The 24,768-nt window shown below is 40.8% G+C and overlaps 1 protein-coding gene across 4 annotated transcripts; it reads right to left on the bottom strand.

The window, feature by feature from the left end:
* Positions 1 to 4,802: 4,802 nt before the first annotated feature.
* Positions 4,803 to 24,593, bottom strand: trip10a (thyroid hormone receptor interactor 10a). 4 transcript variants are annotated; one of them, XM_084372632.1, is made up of 15 exons: positions 24,243 to 24,593; positions 18,373 to 18,488; positions 17,795 to 17,851; positions 16,668 to 16,815; positions 15,493 to 15,555; positions 14,959 to 15,063; positions 14,709 to 14,837; positions 13,586 to 13,732; positions 13,281 to 13,469; positions 10,031 to 10,195; positions 8,280 to 8,389; positions 7,909 to 8,041; positions 7,584 to 7,672; positions 7,364 to 7,497; positions 4,803 to 6,308 (listed from the first exon to the last, which is right to left on the bottom strand). In XM_084372632.1, exons 1-15 carry the CDS (start codon positions 24,264 to 24,266, stop codon positions 6,157 to 6,159), a joined length of 1,761 nt encoding a protein of 586 aa, XP_084228758.1. In that variant the 5' UTR covers positions 24,267 to 24,593; the 3' UTR covers positions 4,803 to 6,156. The 4 variants fall into 4 exon arrangements, with proteins under 4 accessions (XP_084228758.1, XP_084228759.1, XP_084228760.1 ...); XM_084372633.1 differs by lacking the exon at positions 10,031 to 10,195 and adding an exon at positions 9,725 to 9,748; XM_084372634.1 differs by lacking the exon at positions 10,031 to 10,195 and adding an exon at positions 9,725 to 9,745.
* Positions 24,594 to 24,768: the final 175 nt, after the last annotated feature.

Raw genomic sequence — 24,768 nt, 5'->3', positions numbered from 1 at the left:
ACTTGTCAAAAACAGTGATGTGAAAACAAAAACAGATGCCTTTCCCTCTGTGTTCTTGCCATTTTCGCCAAGGAGAAAGGTGAAATTACAGCCCAGTCGCCTGGATGAAATGTTGGCACATGTTTCTGTAAACCAAGGACACTGTGAATGTCTGTTTTATACTTACAAGTAGAACGGAATGATGGTAAGCAGGGCTGCGATAGTCTCGCTGGTACCCAGGAGAAGCAAGTTTCCATGGTTTGCACAAACATACAATGCCAACAATTATTATGGCAATTGGGTTGGAAATGAATGGGGCATTTTTCAATTTTACATCTGCTTGTCTTGCATGTGAAGCCAAATATCAACCGAGAGACTGGGGATTGTTTCTGTGAAGGACCACAGCACACTGATGCAAATTTAATGCTTAAAAAGACGGAGCTAATCGCCTCTGTTGGGATTTGTTAAATTTGACTATAATGTGAACATTTAAATCAATTTGGGATTTTGTGTAGTCTCAGTCAGATAATTAGACGACTCAATATTACACTGATCATTATTTAAGGGATTATCTCTCATTTTAATCATTCATGTCTGAGTGATGATGTTACAGCCTGTGGTAGCGTTGCATTACTGTTGCAGGTTTGGGGGTGGTAATAAAAATACTTTTGATTGGTGAAGCTGATAACGGGCTCTTTGGATTCACATTTGCAGAATGCCACCAATGTGGCGGGAACAGGCTGCAGCAGAATGGCAGTGAGAAGACAGAAGTACTAACAGACATAAAACTGGCCTCAAGCTGTGCTGCAGGAATGAACATGAGGCAGTGATTAATCTGAGGGACTTTTATTTATAAATCTACAATAAAGTTGCATGAAAAGACTTTCCAAAGCAGTTGCAAAAGTTAGTTGTTTATTCATGAATTCACACAGCCTTTGTGTTACACAAGCTCTGCACCTGAATTATTAATTATTCAGTGATTGTCCTAATAATCTTGTGAATTGTCTTTTCGAGTGGTTTAATGGCAAAGTGATCTTGTATGCTGTTAGACCACACAGAGCTGATGAAAAGCTTAAAGGTTTCCCTCCATCTCTGTCTTTTTCCCGCAGCAACTGCTGAAAGATCAAGTTCTTAAATCTTTAATCACCTGTGGTGCAGTAGGCAGAGAAATAATTGCTTATTTTGTAATAGCAGCAGCCGCCATGGTAAAACGGGCATGATACATCACTTACAGATAAAGACACAGAATCCTTGCCAGAGGATGGTTGTTTACAGAACAGTTTTTATGTCAAGATTATCATAATATTCAACTGACCTAGAAGGATTGCTAATGATCATCTGGTTGTTGCTCATTAGCAGATCAGCCATAGTGACAATTCGAAGAGCCTTGAAATTAGGTCAGAGAAGGTGAGCACCATTAATGCGATTTTCTGAAACTGTGGCACCATGCACATTTGTGCTCATGTGTTTTCACCTCATTTCGTCATTTTATATACAAGTGAGTGCAAGGGGCAATCATGGATCAAGATTTGTTCTTGGGTAAGTGTGAGTCTTGAGTTAGAAGCAAGATCATGGCCCAGTCCTTGAGTGTTTACTCCAAATAAACATGGCTGAGACCAAAGAAATGTTTATTGATTTTCAGAGGAGGACCCTTCTCTCTGCCCCTGCACCGTGTTTGATTAGGGGAGCAAATACAGATGCTATATGCAGATAGGCAAACCCACAGTTGTTCTTTATAAGGATTTTGTTGTTGGAAGTTTTGGTCTGCACACAATGGCTCCCTTAAAGGCATTTTCTTAGCGAGCTAATACTCTTCTTGAAATGTAGTTGTAATATAAACATAATATACAAGAATATATATAAGCTCCTCACAGCTCACAAGAATAACAGCAGGCTAGTAGTCGTCATAACTTCAGTATGGGCCCTTCTTAATTCTAAATAGGATGTCCCTAAAAAAAAATTAAGGGGAAAAAGAATTGAAAATATCCAGCCGTCAAATATTCATTAGAGAGAGGAGCAACATGCATATACAGTTCATGAGGAACTTAAAAAATAAATGGCAAAAATGTCATGGACAGACGAAGGAATATAAATCACAAAGAGCAGCCCAGAACATTATGGACAGCGTCAAAATCCACCAACAGCACCATAATGACCACAGATGATCAGCATACATCGTCATTTTTGTTGGTCTGATATTAAAAGTCCTCATCCAGACCTCTTGGTGCAAGAGTACCCTGTGAATGGATCCGAAACAGTTCAATGTCACCTCCTCCACAGGGGCATTTAAGAGCCTCAGTGCCAATGTATGTGATGAAAATATTTTATTCTTCTATTATTGAGTCTGTCCTTTTCTATTATATGATTATCTGGTTGGCAGTCTTAGTCTGAAAAATAGGAAAAGGTAAAAATCATCAAGATTCATCAAGTAAAATTACTGGTGCGACCCTTAATGACCTGCAGTACCTGAATGAGGTGAGACTTCAGGTCTGGACCTTCAACAACACAACAACAGAGTTTAAGATGCTTTCATCAGGGCTGAGTTTTAGTCTCCCCAAACGCAGCACTAATAGATATAGATGGTCCATTGTTCTATTTGTTATTGGCTTTTAAACAAACCATAAACTTCTATGATCGATGGGTCCTCTGCTGCGTTTGTGAATGATGTATTGTATTTGTGTTGGACAGTCTGTAAGCAAATTGCCCATCTGGGACATTAAAGTTTTACGCTACTCGACATCAACACCCCCTGATGTCCAACATCCAGGTTTATATCTGTTGTTGGAGACGTGTCAGTCACAGTTAATCCACAAGCGATGAATCATCGCATGCTTTCATGGAAGAGTCACTAATTCCAGCCTCACATTTCTACAGTTAAACCAAGCTCATCCTCTGACCCTAAAGTGGTGCGTAACGTAACTTTATATTCAAGGTTACAGAACGTGTTTTTATTTGCATAGAAAAACTAAGCATATCCATTACTGTTTGAAATATGCTTTCATTTGCGCTCTTTGACTAAAAGGAAAAGTGGCTTATTTCATCCCACTGTTCTCATAATGAGTATTCATGCTAATTCACAAAAAGCCATAAGTGCCTAAGTTAATGTGTGTTCTTTATCTTTTTCTCACACGAGGAGAAAGTCATTATTATTCTATTTTAGCTTGATGGACTACTCAAATAGTTTAGTGAAGCAAAGGTAATTTAGAGTGACACTCTGACCATATGAAACATCTTAATCCCATGTAAGCGCTGGAGAAAAGATAAAGGTGTGATCTTGTAAATTCTGTCTTGTACAAAAATGGTACCTATACTTCAGTAGCTCCAAACCACTGCATCTCCAGTCTAATCCCTGCCATCAGTTGAGAAAAAAACATGTTGATAACAGGTAGACTGTGACAGCCAAAGTGAAATTACCCCATCTCTTCCAATCTTCCATGATTGACAAATAGCTTTGGTGCCTCTCTGTGTGGGTTTAAACCACCAAACATGTTGCTTTTCTGTCTACAACCCAGTCATGATGTTACAACAGGTGTTGTCGCAGCTGATTGGAGTGTGGCCAGTACTGTAGCCTCTGTTGTATGATTTTCAGTGTGGATTTCCCTTTAAATGGCTGAGCTAAGGTGCCAGGATGCAGTCTTGTCTCCCAGGCGCAGGATTGGACGGGTCCAGCAGCCTTATTGAAAAGCTGACCTTTAACGCATCTTGAGACTAAAGGCTTTGCATACAAATGATGATCTATTTCCTCAGTCATCTGAACAGTCAGTCAGTGCCACAGCACGCCCCCGTTGGATGCTCCCGTAGCTGTGCAGAGCTCCACCATTTCTCCCTTGTGGTTTTTAATTTTCATGAGAAATGTGACGGAATAATTCAGTTTCAACCTTGTGTTTGACCAAGTTCTCTTTCATTGTCTTCCTCTTCACTTGTCTGCTGCTGTGAATAAGGTGACTATGAAAGTGGGGCGGATGCTAATTTGGGGTTATTTAATTAGTCATTATAAACAGTATGGTTTTGAAGCCAGTGCAATTTAATCACGTATGCAAATGCCTGGCCTATATTGAAAACATAATTATGCAGAGAGGGTATTTGGCAGATTTGTGCCACTCGCCTAAGAAATGATGCAACAGTGCCACCTACTGAGAATGAGCTGCATGTGCTCAATACATTCTGGGCCCCATGGAGGAATTGTGCTCTGTTCCTCTTTTTATTAAATAAATGTAGACTGAAATTTTGTCTTCAGACGCAAAATTATTAGAAACTTTCTCCCCTGAAACAATGCAGCACACTGATTAATGAAAATACAAGAGTTTTCTGTTTACAAAGTCTCATTATGGATTCTAAAGCAACATTCACGTTTTTGAGAGGATGTTTTAAAGATACAATAGTTGATTTTGTCTGCTAAATGTCGGAAATGCCCTTCAGAATCCATGTTATTTGTGTGCACACAACAGCTCAGTCAGCATTTGTGAAACTAGAAATCCTTCACATGTGAGATAGAGGATTTGGAAGATTTTAAATACGAGTCATACTTCATTAGAATGTAAACTGTCTTTATCTTCAAAACCTATAATCTTCCATCTACCCACTGTCCCATTTCTATCCCAGTGAAACCAAAGATTAGAGTTCCCCAGTTTCCAGCTTCAGCTGAGAGACTGACAAGTATTTACAAATCTGTCATGGGGAGCAGAAGATTTATTGGGTCATTATTGGGACAAATCTCTTGATGGCTGTCAAAGCTCTCGAACGTCTAACTTGAATAACTTTAAAGGCCTCAAATCCACAAAATACATCGAGAAGTTTTACTGGACCAACAGACACCATTTTTGTTTAAAATATTTATTTGTCCAGAAATGACAAAACCACTTCTAACTTTGAAATGTGTTTTACATTTATTAAGTCTTGGAAAAAAACAAATGTCTTACATGCAAAAAAAAAATGGTATATACACAATGCTTTTAACCAGAAAGGCACCAAAGACACATGAGCAGTTACTGCTTCCTGCTGGCTCCATGACAACTTAAAAAAAAAAAAAAAAATCACACAATGTGGATCAACTTGAGAAAATGTGAAGTAAATCCAAACATTATTAGCAACATAATTAGAGACTTTAGTTCTCTCTTACAATCTTTATTTGAATGGTTAAAAAGCCAATAAGACAATAGTGGTGTTGTGATAGCTAAAATATATATTATTTATTACATAAATACAATAGTCTTAATGTAGCACGCTCTGTGTGCATTATTTACTCCCTTTTGTGGCTACAGACTGTCCACTAGTGTGCAAGGGGAAAAGAACAACGTGAGAACATCCTGAATACAACGTACAACTTCTGTCAAACTTGAAAAGTTTATTTATAGAACATACACGTTCGTAATAAATTATTTTTAGTACAATTCTCAGGTTGTAACTATTAGAAAACAACAGCTATATCCTTGTTATTGCTTATAGTCTGAAAGAAATGGTGATATGGATGTGATTGTCTGAACACTGAAGTGTTTGTACGGTCGTGTGCATGACGAGAGAGCTGAAAGTGAAGCAATCTCCCCCAAACCTCACTCATCCCCTGGGGACATTCAAGACATCAAGTCCAACCATGAGCAAAGTGACGGTGCCATACATCTTCACAAGTGCTAGTAAATGAGAACTGCAATAGGTCATATGTTGTAGGTTGAGCAGTGGAGTGGACTGTCGTGGGTCAGTTTTCAAAAAAAGGTAAACAAGAATTACTGGTATTAACACTCAGTGTAATCATTGGCAGCAGCACTCATCTTCCTCGCCGTCTCTTCTTCTTCCTCTCACATTCAGAAGGTAATTCCTTATTAGGCAGTGGAACAAGGCAAGCACTCGTACCATGATGACCCATGCAACACTTTTTAACCGAAACCAAAAAATCATCTTAACATGATATCAAGAAGTAGAACAACCTTGTGGTTCAGGTGGCTTGGGTTACTGGGATTACAATAATGTAATGTAAGCCATGAGGAACATACTGTTAGCACCATTCCTCTGCCCATTTCAGGCACCTCTCTCAAGAAATCAAAGCAACTTATTTGGATCCCCTTCGGATACACCAGTTGTCCTGCCGATAGTGCTGTGGCTCCTTTTTGATTGGTCCCATTGGAAGAACTCTATACAGTTTGGCGAAGTGATCATTTCTTCTTCTCTTTTTTCTCTCGTCTGTCATTCGTTTAAGGAGATGGTGACATAAGATGTAGGTATGTATCCTTCATCCCCGTTGCTCCTACGGACACGGGTCCAGCCGTCACCTTTGTCCTCCTCTACCACGGCCAGCACCTCCCCCTCCTGCATAGCGATGGTACCTTCACTAGCACCTGAAAGAGACACAATGTTAGAGAGCATCACTTCGGAAGATGCATGCGAGACTACTTTGACATTGAGTCAGAACATAGAGCTCTGACAATTAACTGATTAGTTGCTTTAAGGGGAGGAAAAAGCTGATTCCAGCTTCTTACATGTGAATACTTTCTGGTTTCTTTACTCCTTTATAGCCACATTTGCACTGGACTAGTGTTCCCTGGGGACCTCTATTAATTTTGAGTAATTACAGAGCTTGTCTGTGATCTTAATCCCATGCAAATCTGCCTTGTCCATAATTACCTCTGCCAAGGAGGTTATGTTTACCTGTGCCTGTTTGACTGATTGTCTGTTGGTTTGTCAGCAGGATTACACAAAAAACACTGAATGGATTTCCATGAAACTTGGATGAAATTTGATGATGGCTCATAATACGCTTAACAGCTGTAGTGATGTTTAAAATGAGTCATTACAGAGAAAGTTTGGAGCAAAAAAAGGTTGTTATATTCAAGTAAAGCCACAAAGCATCTGTGCCCTGCTCCTTTTACATGTCGGAGAAATATTTTCTTCCTTAAGCATCACTCAGACACTGCCGAATAGTTTCTACAAAGTTATATTGCCAGACGCTACATGTAGTAATTGCTGATTAAAAGGCAAGCTACTTGAAATTTGAAAAATATGTTCATCCACAAATTGACATAAACTTAAAAATACACTCCCTGCATCTGTTACTGCTGAATGTCACCCAATAACCACTAGCTTTCACAGAAGTTGTGAAGAAAAAAAAAAAGAAAAACACTCCTCCAGCCATAAGTTCCTGACCTTGATAACATCATCAATATACCAGCAGTACTAGAGATACTTCACAAGTCACATTATAGGAAGGTCACTGATTTCCAGGGGGATCGCTGAAGTTGAGAGAAAACTGATCCCCTTTCATCATGACATTTGATCAAGGACAATTCTTCACACGTCCTAGCCAACAGACTGACTCGCTACACGCCTCATTATACACACTGTGCTCTTCAGGAATGGGGAGTAATGCAGGCAGCTGAAACAGCCTGTGACATACCAGGGAAGTTGTACATGGCTGTGCATTTCCCAATAGGAGCAGTTAGTTCCTCGTCCTCAAAGTCATCATCAAACTCAGCGTAGATGGCCTGGGAGGGATCGGGAGTGCTTTCATCGGAGTGAGCTCCGTCGGGGCTGCGAGAGAAAAACAAAGGTTTCCTGAGCAGAGCAGACAACACATCACTGCGCACAAAAACACACCGTCTATTGCTAGGATTTACCTGTGTACATCATGAGCTCCATTGTTGTTAAACGTGTGAGTTTTGTAGCGCAATGTGTCCCCTCGACCTCCTGCCTCAGCCAGCCAAGTCTACATAAGAGGGTCAAAAAGAAAAGGAGAGAAAACAGGTTAGAGTTTACGATGAGATGATGCATGTAAGGCAGACACACTTTGGAGTATTTGTATTCTTCAGTTAGACAGACATCGCGGTGTATCGTTAGAGGATTGTCTTACTTCATAGTATGTTTGAATTAACTTCTGAGGGTCTGGAACACCTTATAATGTTCAATGGTAACCTCATATAAACAACAGGGGGTCGGGATTACCTCATACTTGTTGAGCTCTCCTCTGAGCCGCTCTATATTCTGGGTTGTCTGGCTGATTTGGGATGCGAGACTAGCAGGGTCTCCCATTTGAGGATTTTTCTCATAAACATCTTTCATCTTCCCCAGGGCCTCGCTGAGGAGAGAAGAGAGAGCGGGAGAGGAACAAGGGAGGAAAGGGGAAAGTGACTTTCAGTAGAAATTGGTTCCCTGCAGAGCTCAGGGCTGAGTAAACAATACAAACACTTACACAGACACCGCAGAGCTCTACACACTCATGTGCACTGCATGAATATTATATCAGCACACCCACTTCTGACAGAGTAAGTTATTAATACGCAGAACGATACCCAGATAGACACACAAACACACACCTCTGATCCACTTCTTTTTGCAATTCTTTGCAAATTTCCTCTAGTTTCTGTTGTAACCTCTTCCTGCGCTGCTCTGGTGGAAGATGAGCGAAGTCCTCCGTCACCGCAGGCTGCAGGATTTTAGAGGAAGGGCGGGTTAACACTGAACTTTGTCTCACACTGAACAGTTTCATAACCACAGTAACCTTGGTGAGAGAAACGCCTCAGGAGGAACACCAAACCTGTGGTTGAGTTCAGCTGAAGTGACCATTTTTAACTGACAAAACATTACTTTTAAATCTTCTGTTACTCCTAGTTTACCTGTTGCTTGTATTAATATGTTCATCGATTCACTTTTTCTTATATCCCTTACAGTGTTGGTTTGATTAGAATGTATGCATTGATTAAGTCTATTGGTCTTATACACCATTTAATTTCTAGCCTATAGATTTTTTCTTGACTACTTTAATTACATGGATGTCACTGAAGAAATCAACTGATGGATTATTAATTATTCTGTTTATTTATGCAATACACATCCTTCACCTGTCACTATTTAGTGCCATTTGGGGGTAGATTGATTTAATGTATGCTCTTTGACAAATTGGTCCCAATTTAGCATCTGTGTTGAATTTTTCATTGAATGGATGATAACACTGTGAGACAGACATGTGATTCAAGTCATTTGGTCCAAGCCTCAAGCAAGTACCAAGTCATCTTTTTACTGAGGAATGTATGTCTTCTACTTTTTTCTACTGTTTGACTGTTGGAGAGCCGTAAGATGACATTGATGTTACTTAAGATGTATTGCTATTATCATAGTCAGTCTTTTTGTATCTTTATAATCTCCTTAAAACTATTTTTTGACCGATATACATTTAAGGTGATCATTAGTCTAATTAATCTCTGCAGTCATCTAATTGGATGAGAGGATGTAGACAGCTCCGACGTGTTGGTAATGAAGATTGGACAAACTTAAACATTGTAAATAAACATTTATTGGGCTGAAAGTAATGTAATGCCAGCTAATGTAACACAGTGAGCTGAACCCAAAGCCACCACCCACGGACCAACAAATAAAATGTTATATAATTACTTTATATTGAGTACAGTTTTCTTGAACTACAAGTTCAATAAATAAAATCTTGGATGGAAAAGGTGACCCAGGAAAGTGCCGAGATGATTAAAGCCATTTCAAAATTGGGCTCGGACTTGCTCAGATTGCTCTTGTGCTACCAAGCATTTCTCCCCTGTTCCACCACCAGGTGGCCACCTCTCTAATACAAACTCAAGAGGACAAAGCTTTTGCCACATAATATGATCTGTGTTCAGTTGGCTGAGCACGGAAACTCCAGCAGAGTTATGTGAAGGGAAAATTATTATTATAATGAGATTTTGTAATGGAGAGGTGGCCACTTTTGTGTCACACAAATGAGACCCCACACCAGCTTTGTTGTCCATATTACCGTGATCCTCTCTGGAGTAAACTTCTGAGGGAAGAAGAAACAGCGCGTTTGCAGACACATCTCATAATATCCTGAAAAGTGGTTCTTGCTTTTAACACTTAAAAAGATGTTTCTTACATGTATAAATATTAAAAATAGCAAGAAAGCCACTGTGAGCAGTAAGATCTATGCTACATGTTTAAGTACTGAAAAATGTTATTTATCTGAGGAATTCAGTCCGTCTTTCTGAAGCAGGGACAGGATGATGTGCAAGCCCTGATGAGAGGAGGTCTCCTGCCACCCAAACCTTTTCCTCTGGTGACTCACCGATCTCCTGAGCGTCCGGAAGGAAGATATTCTGGGTTTGACTGTCTTATTGATCTCCTTCAAACAGTACGACAGAGGGTCCCGGCCAAACTTGGGGGAAGGGGGTCCGTTAGCGGGCGAGGGGGCAGGGGGTGTGGAGAAAGGTGGGAGCGTGGAGGGAGAGAGCTGGGGTGGGGCGAGACCAAAGTACCAGCACCCGAGCATGAGGTATGCAGGCAGAGTATGGTGTACAGGATGGGGGGAGAGGAGGGAAGACAAAAACAACAAGGTGAAAAGGGAAAGAAAAAGACACCATCAGCACACCACAAAGCCAGGAAGACAACACTGGAGCAAACCCAGCACACGAGCCCAGACAGCATGAAAGCACAAACACACATCGGACTTTTTGGCTCGCATCAACACAAACATTAAAAATAAAGATACAAAAATAAGACAGCGAGAAACTCGTTCCCACACCAGTGCCACAGCAGCACAACACCTGCTGACAAACTCAAGCCATGTTGAAGGGTTGAGTGCGCCTCAGTGTGGAACTGGGGCAGACCAGAGGGACTAAACCAAGTCTGAAGATTATTTTTATTTTTTAATACCCTGGCTCTTTTTTCTATTTACCCATCATTGGTTATGAAAAGGGGTGGGCGATCTAGTAAATAAATCATAAATAATATCCTGGCCTATTTAATCACAATCGCATTCCACAATCTTAATCGCCTTAATCTTTAAAGCAGCTACAATGAACATTACATTTTGTGGCCCCTGTGGACAAGAGCACCATCACCGCCTAAGATATTGATCTGGCTGGTGTCTCCATTTGTTTTGGAAGCAAGTGAAAGAAAGGCTGCAGAATAAAGTAAGATTAATAACTGTAATATGACTGTGCTGAAACAAACTCAACTTTCTTTGGGTAACATTACCTTTCATACACCTATGTAATATATTACGTTATATATTATGTAATACTACAGCTAACAGATTTAGCTGTTCTATAGAACTAATTTTGTTGAGTAAAGCTAAAGTTGTGTCTTCATAATAATAAACAAACAGCAAAATATAGGTCGGTAGCAAGGTCAACATTAAAAAAATCACATTACAAGCCATCTGTTCTGCTGTCTTCTAGCATTATAGAAGTATTTATTGTTGTGCCATAAATTAATCCTCAGCACTCCATCATAAAACCAGTTTTTCATTTTAAGAATCCAGCCCAGTGACAACCATTACGAATAACTCAACTGAAATAGCCAATCTTCTCAATGTTGGTCTCATTTGCTTATGCAGGTCACACGGTGTTTTATAACCACTTAAAAACTCATTGTGTGACACTTATATACTACAATCTCTATGATTCACCTGAAAAGTAGATTGTAAACACCTTCCAGATTGACCTAGATCTAAAATTGTCAGGTTGCCCACCCCTTCTTTTTGATATTTTACTTCAGCCTCATTGTTGAGATACCATGACACTGCAAATGCACAAGTAAACAGCTAATTCAATGGGGCATCCAATCACGACCCACTTATCTAAATTACTTACTTGGAAATGGAAATGATAAATGTTGAACTTATTACCCAAATTGTTTGCTGTAAAACTTGACTGTATTGAAGAGCTACTGTTGGTAGACCAGCCACTAACATCACAATTCAACAATATAATTGATGGCTGGTGTCTACAGTGAACATGGTCAGTTCATAAATGACAAACTATGAAAAAAAGACTTTGCTTGAGACAAATATGCCAACCCAATCGTTAGGATTCTGTGTGAAAACTCATGTTCACAGTTCAACCTGTGCTATCTGTGTCTGACCTACATAGATAAAATACCAATTCATACATCAGTGCAGTTGTTATAAATAGCCTGCTTCATTACCACAGTTGTGCATATAGCCTAGATGTGTGGAGGCTTCATGAATGCCCTGTCTGACCTCTTGGAAAGAGGGTATCTTGAAAACATGCCTGAAGTGAACTGCAGTAACTGTGGGAAGGCAGGGGTGGGATCTATTAGCTAAATTACACAGGAGGAGGATGTCTTCTAGTCTTCAACAGTCTAAAAAGCCCTACAACAAGGTCCCTGGTGTGAATACTGAGAGCTGGAAGTACAGCACTGTTATTATGTGAACATCTACTGGGTAGGTGCTACTTTTCTCGAGAGTTATGGGAGTCTAAGTACAGGAGAGCAGTTAAGAATGGGAATGCTACAGGGCCAGACATAAACCAAAAGCTCAGTCAGGCCAGTATAGTCAGCCTCCTATTCATACTGCTACAGTTGTAATTGGGAGAGCATGACTGATGACACAGAGCAGTGTGCCACACACATACACAGAGCAGGAGGAGTGCACAGCAGAGCACAGCCAGTAAGACATGCAGAGAGAAGAGAGGCGCTGAACAAGCAAACACTGCAAGGAGGAGAGAAGGGACCATTTAGTGCTGAGACAGGAGGAGGGGGACCGTTAGCTGGTTAGTGGTCAGCTACTCACATCACCAGTTCAATTTTGGACCTCAGCAAAGAGTGTTCCTTTGAGATCCATGAGATTCTCAAGACCAAATACAATAATGTTAACATCCAAAGCATAAATATGAGGTTGGACGTGACCCAATTTTTCTGACCTGGCAAACCTGGTGTCATCCCGATTGTTTGCACAAAGATTTTATTGTGATGAGAGACATAATGCTATGTTCTGGCCAGTATAATGGAAGCAGTGTGTTTGTGGATGCCTGTAGAGGAAAATTCAATGTTGTTTGGGCCCCGTGCTGATGAAAGCACAAGCACAGCAGAATGCTGACTGCCAGTTGACCTATTGGAAACCACGCTGCTGAGAGAGGGAGGTGGTGTGGGCAGGAGGATGGGAGGGGGCAAGGTTTATTCACTCACAGCCAGGGACAGATTCATGCAAAGGACCTGTTCTAGAAGTGTTGGGGTGTGTGTGAGTTCATGTATAATACAACGAAAGAGGTTCATGCGTTACCATAGATGAGAAGGATGTGTATACGTGTGTGTGAGTGTGTGTATGTAGCAACAACCACAGATCCGTCATGAGTGCTCTCTGTAGAGGGGATTTCCTGGCTCTGACTGCTGGCTCTGCGGCTCTAACACTAACATTTCTGCACAAGGAACCACACACTGCCCACCTGCGTATTTTCATCTCTGCTGCGGTTGATCATGGAGGTGGTGCTAGTGTGTTCGTTTCTCTTTTAGTGTGAGGTCATGTTATCAGGCTAAATTAGCCTAACTTGCTCTGCGAGTGTGGCATGTCCTACCTTACTCCTTTTGCTGAAAAGCCAAAAGTTTTTGCTCCTGTTCTTTCCCAGCAGGTCCATGGGGCCTTTAGGCGTGCCCAGGCTGCTGTCGGATGAGGCTCTGTTGATGCCCTGACTGTAGTCCTCAAACTCCAAATCCCCGGGTCGCTCAAAGCCTGATTTGCTCTGCTCTATTACAACCATGGAGTCCTACATTAGATAAAATTATAGATAAGAGCAATCAATAGTTGTTTTCAAACAGATGTACAGTTAAATCAAGCGAGCTGCATATCAAAATCCATTTAGCATTTCTGCGACCAACTCACATTCCTCTCATTAACATTAGTGCCGGCTTTAGTAATGCCTTCCAGGCACTTGCCAATGATAGGCATCACATGCTTCTCTGTGTCTGAGAACAAGATGTATCCTTGCGCCAACTTCTGTACTCGCCTCTCATCCAGGTCCTGCAATTTCTAATAAACATACAACAGTTAACACAAACACAAAATAAATAAGTACATCTGCTCAGAGATACATTCTAATACATAGCCCAAAATATAGTTTGTATCTCTGGATCAAGCAAGACATTTAGTTATTTATGATTTTAAAGTATAGGCTATTAAAGTCCCCCTCCAGTCACAAACATGTTCTCGTTCCTACAGTTGATTGTTTGGAGCTTCACTGTGTAGAATGATGTACGTGCAGAGTTTGACACTGGAAGGCTGTTTTCACATTGATTGGTCAAAGTGTAAATTTTCAATGTGCTCACTGATAATCTGATTTTAAGAGACGGCCCTACGAGCATGATTTGTCACAAATAGTTTGGAAGCTGATCCTGGTCAAATATTCAGCACACGTACAGTAAGTGAGATGTGGAAACCTGAAACCTCCACGGCACATACGCTAAGAATAGAATTTACAGTGAAGTAGGAGACGTCTTGTGTCCAGCAGTTAAACTTGTTTAATGAAAAATATTCACATATTCATATTATTTGGAAATGTTAATGAGGGAGAGGGAATTTTTTGCCGCAACAACCATGTCATGTATGGCTTAATGTGTGTGAAGGGGCTCTTTAATGCTCTGATGAAAGTTTCAAACGTGAACAGGTGGACTTGAAGAGTTCATCCCCAGCTTTTGACTCAATAGGAGTGTGATTTTTGTTTTGTAAAAATCAAAAATGTCAGTGTTGATTAGCTACATGCAAATGTTCCATGGTGCATGTAAGATAAAAGGGCTACATATGACCTGAAGTTTAATCTCTAACTAACTAACATGATTATTTAGCATTACAATATACCACAAAAATCATCTATTATTTTAAAAGTCTTACAACAGTCTATCAATAATACAATATTTTGTCAAACTAATAGCAGCTACCTCTGTACCATACTATATGTCAAAAGCTCAAATACACACTGATGTCATGTTGCTATAGGTACTTCACTTACATTGAAAATGAGCGGCATATCATTAAAATAGAACTGGTTCTGCTCCTTGTTGTACTTCTGAAGCTGAGCAGCGTAGTCGTTCTTACACTCCTCCGCTACGTGCGCTCTCATATGAGCTTGCTGTTTGGCCTAAAACCACACACAGTGCAAACAGGTTAACCAAGTGCATCCGATTCTACTTTTCATAATGTATCATGGATCATGGTCAATGGTCCTTAAAATGTAGATTTTTTTTTCCCCCCTTTGTTACTTTTTCAACGTCCGCCTTTGTGGCATTGATGTCTTGATCAGTCTTCTCTGCATACTGTGCTGCACGCTCCGCTTCTCTCCATTCCCTCTCAAAGCGCTTTTTACTCTGGTGTGCAAAACGAAAAGAAAGATGAAGAGATAAAGACTGTTTTCAGTTCAGCTCAGTGAGGCCATTGCCTGAACGAAATATGAGGAGGTTCTACTATTTTGAGCAGAGCATTTTTCAATGTCTTTCTGAAAAAGATGGATACAGGAGGCTGGGGGCATTGGGACCAAATCATCTCCTATCATAACTAAAAAGATCTTGGATTGATGATGGGAGTCTAAAATGGGGAACTCAATTCAACTCAATCTGTTTTTAAACAAATATATACACCTGACCAACCACACTCAATGTGCAGCCATTTCCTTACAGGGAATTTATCGCCCTTCTCTCATAACGAACCCAACACAAAACATCTAACAGCTTTGACTAGCACAATACATAATGTAATCCTAAAACATCAAGAATGACAGACACCTCCTTTAGACTTACACTGTCGAGCTGCTTGTAGGTGCTCTCCAAACTCTGCTGGGCCTTCTTGGCCTCCATCAGATACTGCAGACATTCATAAAAATAGACGGAGTGAGAGGAGGGCAGGCGGGTCAGATGACACAGACAGAGACAGCCATGTGCAGGGGCAGACACAGAATAAACAATGACCTCCAAAAGCCACAAAACATAACAGACAAGAAAACAAATACCAGTGTGTCTTGCATGAGACATCACGTCTGCAGTGAGAGCCTGTACACGGCTGCAGTGTTCTGCAATCCAGTGGGACATAGCCAATGCATTCCTCATTGAGAAATAGCACACCACCGCTCAGACCGTACCTCCCCCTGGAGACACTAAGTAAGGCTTCCTTCCTGCCCAAACAGTGAGATCTCCACTCCTCCTTTAAATCTCCCTCTGTTCTCCTCCCACCTTGCAGGCAAATACGAGTATATACATGCTAGAGTTGCAACAGTTAGTTGATTACTGGACTATGATAGGTGACCAATCATTTAAGTCAACTATCAAGTAAATGCAAGACATTTGAAGGATCCAGGTTCTAAAACCGAGAGAATGTTGCTTTTCTCGGTTTTACATTATAATACATGGATTATTATTGGATTTTGAACAGTTAATAGGAGAAAACCTTGCATTTATCTACATAAAAGTTCTCCCTTTTCTTTACCTTTATTTCTTGTTCTTGGCTGTTATGTTTAAACCAGAGTCAAATTCCTTGTATGTCTCTACATACCTTTCCAATAAAGCTGATTCTTAATCGGATTTGATGAAGTCACTTTAGGCAAAAGGATATTGGGATTGTCATTCTTTCTCACTGTTTTCCAATGTTCTACGTTTTAGGGAGCTTGAAGTGGGATCAAGTAAACAGTTAAACTACTTACACTGTAGCAAATTAAAGCAGAAATGGCCCAAAACCCCATTACAACATAGTTAACAAGCTACAGATGAAGGTGTATTAAAGGGCAGACAAGTAGGCTGTGGGAAAACTTTAACAAGTTGCCTTTTAAGGAGCCTGAACGCTGTGTTTGAAGCAAAACGACTTGTCTCAAACATACCATTTTACCTGTGGAAACATGCCAATTTCAATATATTTTGGTCCAAAGATGGACTACAACCAGTATGACACAATGCACCACTGATCCGTTCCATGTCAAGCTCACCGTCTTTCGTTCCTGCTTGAGTTCTTGCAGGTACTTGGTGAGGTCGATGCAAATGCTCATCATCATGTTCTCTGCAATTAGCTCCCTCTGCCCAGCGTAGTCGTTCATCTCATTTAGGATTTCCAAAAAAGACTGGTAGCTGGAAAACCTACCATTTAAGAGGTGGAGAAAGGAAAGGGTGGAGAGATGAGAACACAGTGATGGGACCCACTGATAAGATGATACATACACAGGCTCAAAGAGCAGGCAGCAGTGGGCCAAGTCATAATGAGAAGCTCATGACTTCCTTATTCCTGCTTCCTTCTTGGGGCATTTACATGGTTCCAACCGCGGCCCCACACTGCAACACCACTGACACTAATGACAAATAATTCCTGTTAGTTTGAAACAGGATATTATTCAAAGGGCAGTTTTATTTGTGACCCAGTAAGCACAATTTTAGCTGACACTGTATTGCAGCTAAAATGTCATTCTTTAAAAGCTGTAATTTAAAAGAAATATAAGGGGCTTCATAACCTCTAACTGCTGACCACTATACTCATTGCTGTGGCTAGCTGCCATTAGCAAGTAGCTCTATTAGCTGTGCAGCTAACTGGCCCCAATCACTAACAGGAGTCTGCCTAGACCACAACCTCGAATCACGGGGGGAAGTCACCACAGCCAATGGGGCTCAGTGTAACTGCTGCCTCCCAGTAAACGCAGCTTACTGGGACCAGACATGGCATCTGAGACCAGCAGATGTTGGTTTGATGTTAGGGATTCAGTAGACCCTAACAAGGACTATGAACTCGGGCATGGGAGGACAGGGTGGGAGAGGAGCAAGAGGGAGTCAGGCAACAGCAGTGGGCGAAAACGGCATGTAAAGCCGTAATGTTTTCACATTTTACTCAGTGAATTGAGGATTTATTTTGATCAAACCAGAGGCAATCGTTGAAAGACAAAACAAGACTGTTTTTGTGACTTTATTTTGTTTACGTCGAGTTTAAGTGAAGGGTGTTTTTACGATGAGTTAATGAGGCAATTAAGCTTGTCTTAGTTCAGTAAAAGACTGAATTCAGATGGAAAATTCAATAACCTACAAGTTCTCTTTGAAGAAAGGCTTTGCAACAAAACCCACAATAGCTCACCTGCACTCTGGTTCATCTTTGCTGCTTCGTTTTAGGTTATATTTCTTGGAAAGGTTCCTGTGGACAGTGAAAGTGCATCAAAACAAATGGTTAGACAAAGAAAAAAATGGAGTTAAAGAAAGCTTGCTAAATTAAAAACTATTCTTATGCAACCACTGACTGTTTTATTCAATTGGATTAAAAACATCAGTCCACTATGAACTTATGTAAATAGCCATTCTTCCTCCTTTTACTCTCCTTCTGACCACATCCTGTCTATCATGTGCCAGTCTGCTCCCACTTCCTCTCCTCTGTAGCAAAGCTCAGCACTCCACCAGATGTGGGGCCTGCCGAGTGGGACACAACTGGGAGAGGGAGCACCATGGATGAAGAGAGAAAGAGGGAGAGAGCGAGCACACTGCAGCTGGAGAATGAGGCCAGTGTTTCAGAAACAAGTTAGATTCTGTCCCAAAGTAGTCATAAGACCCCACAAACACTCTTTCAACATGCAAACACACACACACACAAGCTGACACAAGCTGTGTTGGGCATTTCAGGCAGACAGTGCTGGAGAACAATGACAAAAAAGCGAGGCCTACCTCAGTTGTTTGGCATAGTTTTGCTCAATCTCTGTCCTCTCCTTCACAAATTTCACATACTTCTCCACCAGCTCCAGGCCAGACTGTGTATGCTTCTCAATTGTGTCATACTGGTCCTGGAGAAAGGAGCATGAGAGACAAATAAGGAAAAGATATTAAGCCAACACTCTGCAGGAAATGGAACACGTGTTAACTCCTGGGTAATAACTCGGATTCTCCTCTGGTTGAATCGGAGGTCATCTGAATTAATCTTGAACTGAGGGTAATAATCTAAGCACATCGACTTTTGTTCCTGCACGTTGGATTCCACGAATGCTCTCCACATGTGTGCGAAATCCTGGCAATGGTCTCTAAACTTCCGGCTAGCTTTAAATCACAGGGCACCCATGTTGTTTAAAGGACACAGGGTCATAACAGGGGTCGCAGGCAGGAAAAGGAGGTGCTCTTCTGATGCATATCCTGTGTGGAGTGAAATGTTTCAGAATAGTAATCTTGAGAGCAGTGAATTCTATTAAATGAGCTTCACAGAGTCCTTATTAATGTAGCTCTTTGACCCATTTCATTCCTAGTTTCAAAGTTGAAATCCCCTGGCACAGCACAACTAAATTTGCTGACTTTTCCTTTTGATATTCTAGAGTATGAAGGAGGTGTATCATGTTCCTCTTTTGTGCCTTATTTGGCAGAACACTTCTTGACACCTTCAAGCTCAGACAAGTCTGTTAAAAGAGAGATGATATCCAAGCCAATCTTCTCCTCTCTCACTCTACAATCAAAACAATTCCCCCAAGCTTTTTCTCTACTGCTGACTTTGGTATTGAGGAGGGGGCGCGTTGAAAGAGGATTCCTGACGAGTTGGGCCACGTTCTTCTGTACCCTTCCTGCCCCTCAGGTAAAACAAAAGAGACAGACCCCCAAATGAATGAGACCACGTTAAGCCTAATCACAGAACGAGGTTAAAGACGGAGGCCTGCAATCCATCACCGCAACAACATCTAGCCAATAGGCGGTGTTAGGGGTTTAATTGAGCATCATTAATTACAGGAGCAAAAGTAATGATGGTCAATACAGACAAATTGCAACTACAGATTTTCCAATTTCCTAAGTTGCTTGTGTTAACAACGGATTTTCTTCTTAGTCGTGGAAAATAATTGCCCTGTGTTTGACTTACAAGTGGAAATCATAGAGGATCGTATAGTGTAATAGTAGTAACACAACCAAGTGGCTTGAATGTAGCCTTCTCAAAGTGTGAAAAGTGAGTTTATTCATTTATGAATCATTTACAGATGAGCAGTAGTTGTCTGCATCCAGTAAAACATCACCACATCAACAGAAGGCTAAGCCTGAAATGTTCTATAATGTAGCGGCCAAGCCTGAACAACTGGAGAGTAAAGTTATACCATGTGGAAGTGCAGTTACAGATTAATGGTCAAACTTTGCATCAGGGTACCTGGGGAGGCTGAAACCTCTGATTTTTAAGGTCTTAATTATAGATTGCCAATTGCATGACTGAGATGAGTTTATGCATTATATTATGGAAAGGTTTTGATAGCAGAAAGGGAAAGTTTTACATCACACACATCTATTGATACAGGTGTTTTGCATAGATGAGTCTATTATTTGCATATTCACTTTCTGGACCGCTGATCACTCTGAGGCAGTGTATGAAAAATAGGTCAACAACTACTGTGAAGATTAATTGCAGGATCACAAAACTGTTGGGCAAGCTGTTGTGGGTGTAGCATCTTTGTAGGTTAGATATTGGGGACGTCCCCAAACTGGTATTTTGACTGCCACACTAAGTGATCGCAGGAAAATTCAACCGATACTGACACTTCCATATACAAGACACCCACGTAATGCATAACTAATGATGTCAACTAGACTTAGTCAGGTAAGATATGCAAGACAATTGAACACTTCTGCATTAATGTAAGAAATGCACTGCATCACAGCTGTCCTTCGTGTCAAAGTCAAATCATCATAGCTATAATAAACAGATGTTTTTGGGACTGTCAGTCAATGTCCTGTCACCTTTTCTCTAAAAATTGTAAGAGTCATATCTATAAAAGCATGATTTAAGTCTTTATATTTATACCATGTCCAAGCACTTATGCTGTCAGCAATGTTGTGCCCCAGTGTGGTGGCAAAGCAACTGTTTTTCACCCGTTGTTGAGTCTACAGCGTCACAGCAGGGAAAAGAGAACACATTTACTGAACTGTTGTCCCGCAGCTTCTTGCTCTAATCGCATAATAACATTTTTAAAAACCTTTCCCAGGATTATGAAAGACTGAATTAGCCAAGTGAATGGAGCCTGACTATTTTCCCCAGAATAATATATTTTGTTTTGTTTGCGGTTTGATGACAAATTGTGAAACTGTTGGGAGTATTATTGACTTTACAAGAATGTTATCAGGCTACACATGGTGTATCTGTCACTTATCAAATGCATCACTCCTACAGTAGTCTCGGGGAAAAGGGAACACTAACTTCAAAACAATCAGTTTGTTTTGAGAAACTGACCTGAGCAGCAACTAACGACACAGCTGAAGGGACTTCAGCCCAGCTCTTCACTCACTGTGTGTGAAAACAAACACTTGCATGATGACGTGCATGATTAGTCAACTAGTTGGTTAAACTTATTGTATTATCTTTTAGATGTCCACGTTTAAATTACATATTGACATATTTTGCACTGAAATGCCACGTCTTTCTCATCAATGGTTGTTTTATAAAAAACAACATCCATTGCTAGCGCTGGTTAACTGTTGCGTCAAAGCGGTTTTCACAGACTTGCTATGCATTTGTGTTCACCAAATAATAATCAGAATTTTTTGTTACATTGAATTTTGTTTCGAATAATTGGTTAGTGAGTTGTTGTCATGTTTGTATGATAATGTGCAGAGTTCATAATGCACAGTGAAAAGTGAGACACAAATACTTTTAATTTTAATTTAATATTTTGGACAATAGATTAAATTGTCATCAACTTTTACTGTTTTCTGAGCGTTTTCTTACATGTTGGTCGTATGTTGACATTTTCCTAACATGATCATCAGGTTCAGTGAGTGTAGCATTGCTGTAAATGAGCCTTGAATGCACTCTAAACTATGTGTCATTTTACAAATGGCAGAAAAATAGCATCTGATCATCTCTGTTAATTAACTGTGACTGCTTGATTCAAAACATAAGTGCCGCGATTAGATGAAAAGCTAAACTCATTAAAACTGTCTTAAAATGCATCAAACTAGCCTGCAAGGCCATAATCATTGTCTCGTCAAACACCAGCGACTGTCAAGCTACTGCAATTTATAACCATCCACAGCCACAGTGAAAATTATCTTTATAGGCCCCTGTAGACTGGGTTTGTTCTGAACTGATTTTCATAAATCATAAAGTGTTTGGATGTGAAACAGCTCCTGACAACCTTTATATAGTTGTGCATCTAATTGATCGGCAAATGTTTCTGGATCGAATCCTGACTATTATTACGTCTCCGGCCCTCCTTCTACGCCTTCACATATATAATTTAGATATTTTGAGCCACTTTTATGTATTGTAACACATTCCTGAGGAACATTCAGTGGCATCTCTCTCTTCTCCGCTCATTTCACTATTTTGATTGGTAAACTAGATATTGTAGATCTGCCCTGGTAATTATAGAACTTCCAAACAAGGACAGCCATAACCCATTTTAACGGCACAGATTTAGGCTAGGAGGTGCAATAAAACACTGACAGGCTGCGTCATGTTTCAAAACTGAAGTCTAAAAAGGGTCTTATCTAACCCTAGCGAGCATCCTTTGTGTGTTTGTTACACTTCATCTTCCAATACTTCCAGTAATACCACAGAGAAAACTGGCAATAGGCGAATACCACATAATTTCTAAAAGGAGTCACACTGAGAGTCACCAACCTACAAGGCTTGGGTGGATGTTTCAGCCTTGAGTCAGCCTGTCTTGTAGAAAATTAGTGCCCTGGCACAGCCAGACCTGCCACACTGTAGTTCTAAGGGGTTGGCCTGGTAGCACTCACTATCACTGCTAATGCCTAGACACACTGATCTTGCACACTGCAAACTTGTGCCTTAAAATAGCCATTGGATTAACGACAATCAGGGGACAGATGCCATAGAGCTGACTTGGCCCAGGGGATGACTCTCCAACCAAACATTAACACAACCAATTATGCCTGCAGGGCTTTGTTTAGTCAGACAGGTGAGGCCAAATAAACACTGTTCAAAAACTTTTTTAACTTTGAATGAAATGATTGGTATTTCATGTTGACAAAAGAAAGAATACGGGCTTTGTGTGGAGAGTTTCCTCTACAACCAGTGAATCAACTTCAGGAAAGACTCCTCTGCAGCAATAGAGCCTCTGATTAATACTGGGGTGCGGATGTTTCTCTGACTCAATCAAAGTAGGGCAAAACTAATTAGGCTGTTGCACCAGCACGTAGGATGGAAAAGGGACCGGGGAAGAGGCCCAGGGGGAGACTCTGTAATGAGGTCACAACCTCCCTATCCTCATCCTTGCGGTGCTCCATTTTACATATTCAGGTTCCCCGAGAATGTGCAGGAGTGGGTGTTTGCAAATGTGTGGCCTGAAACTGTGGCAGTCACCAAGGTAACATGTTGTTGTTACATGGTGGGATTTTTTTCAATAGGGTTTGTTTAGAGTCTGGATTGTGTCACCACTGTTAACATTACCTCCAGGAAGTAGCTTACAGTTAAAAGGCTGTAGCATCTTTCTTTGTTGTGACCTAGAAAACAGCTCATTTTAAAGACTACATTGGTCAACTGAGTCTAATAAAAAAAAAAAAAATGTCTGAAGAGATAATCAATTAATCAGTTTGAGTAATTTTTAAGAACTAAAAGTCAAAATTCTCTGATTCTAGCTTCTTAAGTGTGAATATTTTCTGGTTTCTCTTCTCCTCTAGGACAGCAAACTGAATATCTTTGAGCTGTGGACAAAACGAGTAACCTTGAAACGAAAGTGATCGAACGTCTTCAACTTTTTCTGACATTTGATAGACCAAATAACTAACTGATTAATCAAGGAAATGATCGACTGCAGTTATTTCAATTTATACAAGCAAGCAAGCAATCAATCCAACAGTTAAACCTGCCAAATGTAATTGGAAAATCAAGATCTCTTGAAATCAGTGCACTGTTTGCTCATCAGTGATGAAGCTTGTTGTCAAGGCGGATGACAGCATTTTATTTCATCTCTATGGAAGCAAGGAGTGCCAGACTGTAAACAGTGATACATCCCACTGGGCACAACCCACCTCAGCACACTTACAACACCTCTGTTTATGCAGAATAAATTATAATCTGACACTATTCACAGCCTGAAATCAAATGTTATTGCTAAGAGAAGGTGGTATTAAGCTTTTCCAGTCATCCAAGTTGTCGAGCACTTTTTAATATGATTGATTAGATTATTATCTAAGTGTGTGATTTCTGTCTGAAACCAGGGGAACTAATTCTGATGTATTTTACAGCCTCGTGTATTGTAGATGCTTCACTACACAACGTTATATATACGATCACAACAAAAGCCAAACGTCAAATCGTCGAAAATTAACTGTATCTGCGCTTCACTTAACAACAAGAGCAACATGTTGGCAGTGAGCTCCAGCTAGCCCACTTTTTGCTCCAACTAATTAACGCAAAAAGAGCACCGTCCGAAAATGGAAACACGTTCCTGAATGCACCACACAAGGCTGCAGCTACAGCGGCAACGCTTCACCGCCGCTTCTTCGTCTTCAGACATGTAATCAGCGTTACCCGACTTGTCTCAACGCTATCTAAGAAAATCGCATTACAGCCATCCTGATTTCTTAAGCTGTCGCTGCTGTGGAGGACTCACCCAAAGCTCCGTGCCCCAGTCCATGTTCAGCTTGTCGGCCAAGCTGTGTGACTATCCCGAATACAAAGAACTTCTCCAAAGTTATCCCAGCGGCTCGGAGGGAGGACGGCCCCAGCAAGCAGCTCTAATCCCGAGGTGATAAATCAGTCGTAACCACGACGCACTCCGGGGTTTGGTTCCTTCAACAAATAATGTAAACTAGTATCATAATTGGCTAATTAACTCGGGCTGGCAGTCGCTAGTTTGTCCAAATATTTTTCATAGCGAAGGAAAGAGGGATAAACTAGCTTTCATATCCGCGTCACTCCCAAATCCTAAATCTTAAAGGGGCCGTGCACTGAACCGCCGAGGACTGACCACAGGACCGAGCTGCATCCTCACAGCCAGAGCTCTGTCAGATGGTAGCTCTTCTTTCAAGTGTCCATGCGTGAGTAAGGTCTTTTAATGCACTTCACCATCAATTATCACACTTTACAAACTGATGCTGTGACACGCTGACTGATGCTGGGACGCAAACACAGTGATT

The sequence above is a fragment of the Pagrus pagrus genome (assembly GCF_965226575.1).
Source record: "Pagrus pagrus genome assembly, chromosome: 13".
NCBI classification, from domain to species: domain Eukaryota; kingdom Metazoa; phylum Chordata; class Actinopteri; order Spariformes; family Sparidae; genus Pagrus; species Pagrus pagrus.
Note: the sequence above shows the minus strand (reverse complement) of the source record. Positions and strands in the feature narration are given on the sequence as shown.

Coding starts and splice junctions, on each gene's coding strand:
- trip10a (XM_084372632.1), bottom strand. CDS start 24,266: ATGGACTGGGGCACGGAGCTTTGG. Junction 15,556..16,667: donor TCAAGCAGGAACGAAAGACG/GTGAGCTTGACA, acceptor GAATGTCTGCAG/TATCTGATGGAGGCCAAGAA. Junction 7,498..7,583: donor GGAGCTCATGATGTACACAG/GTAAATCCTAGC, acceptor TTTCTCTCGCAG/CCCCGACGGAGCTCACTCCG.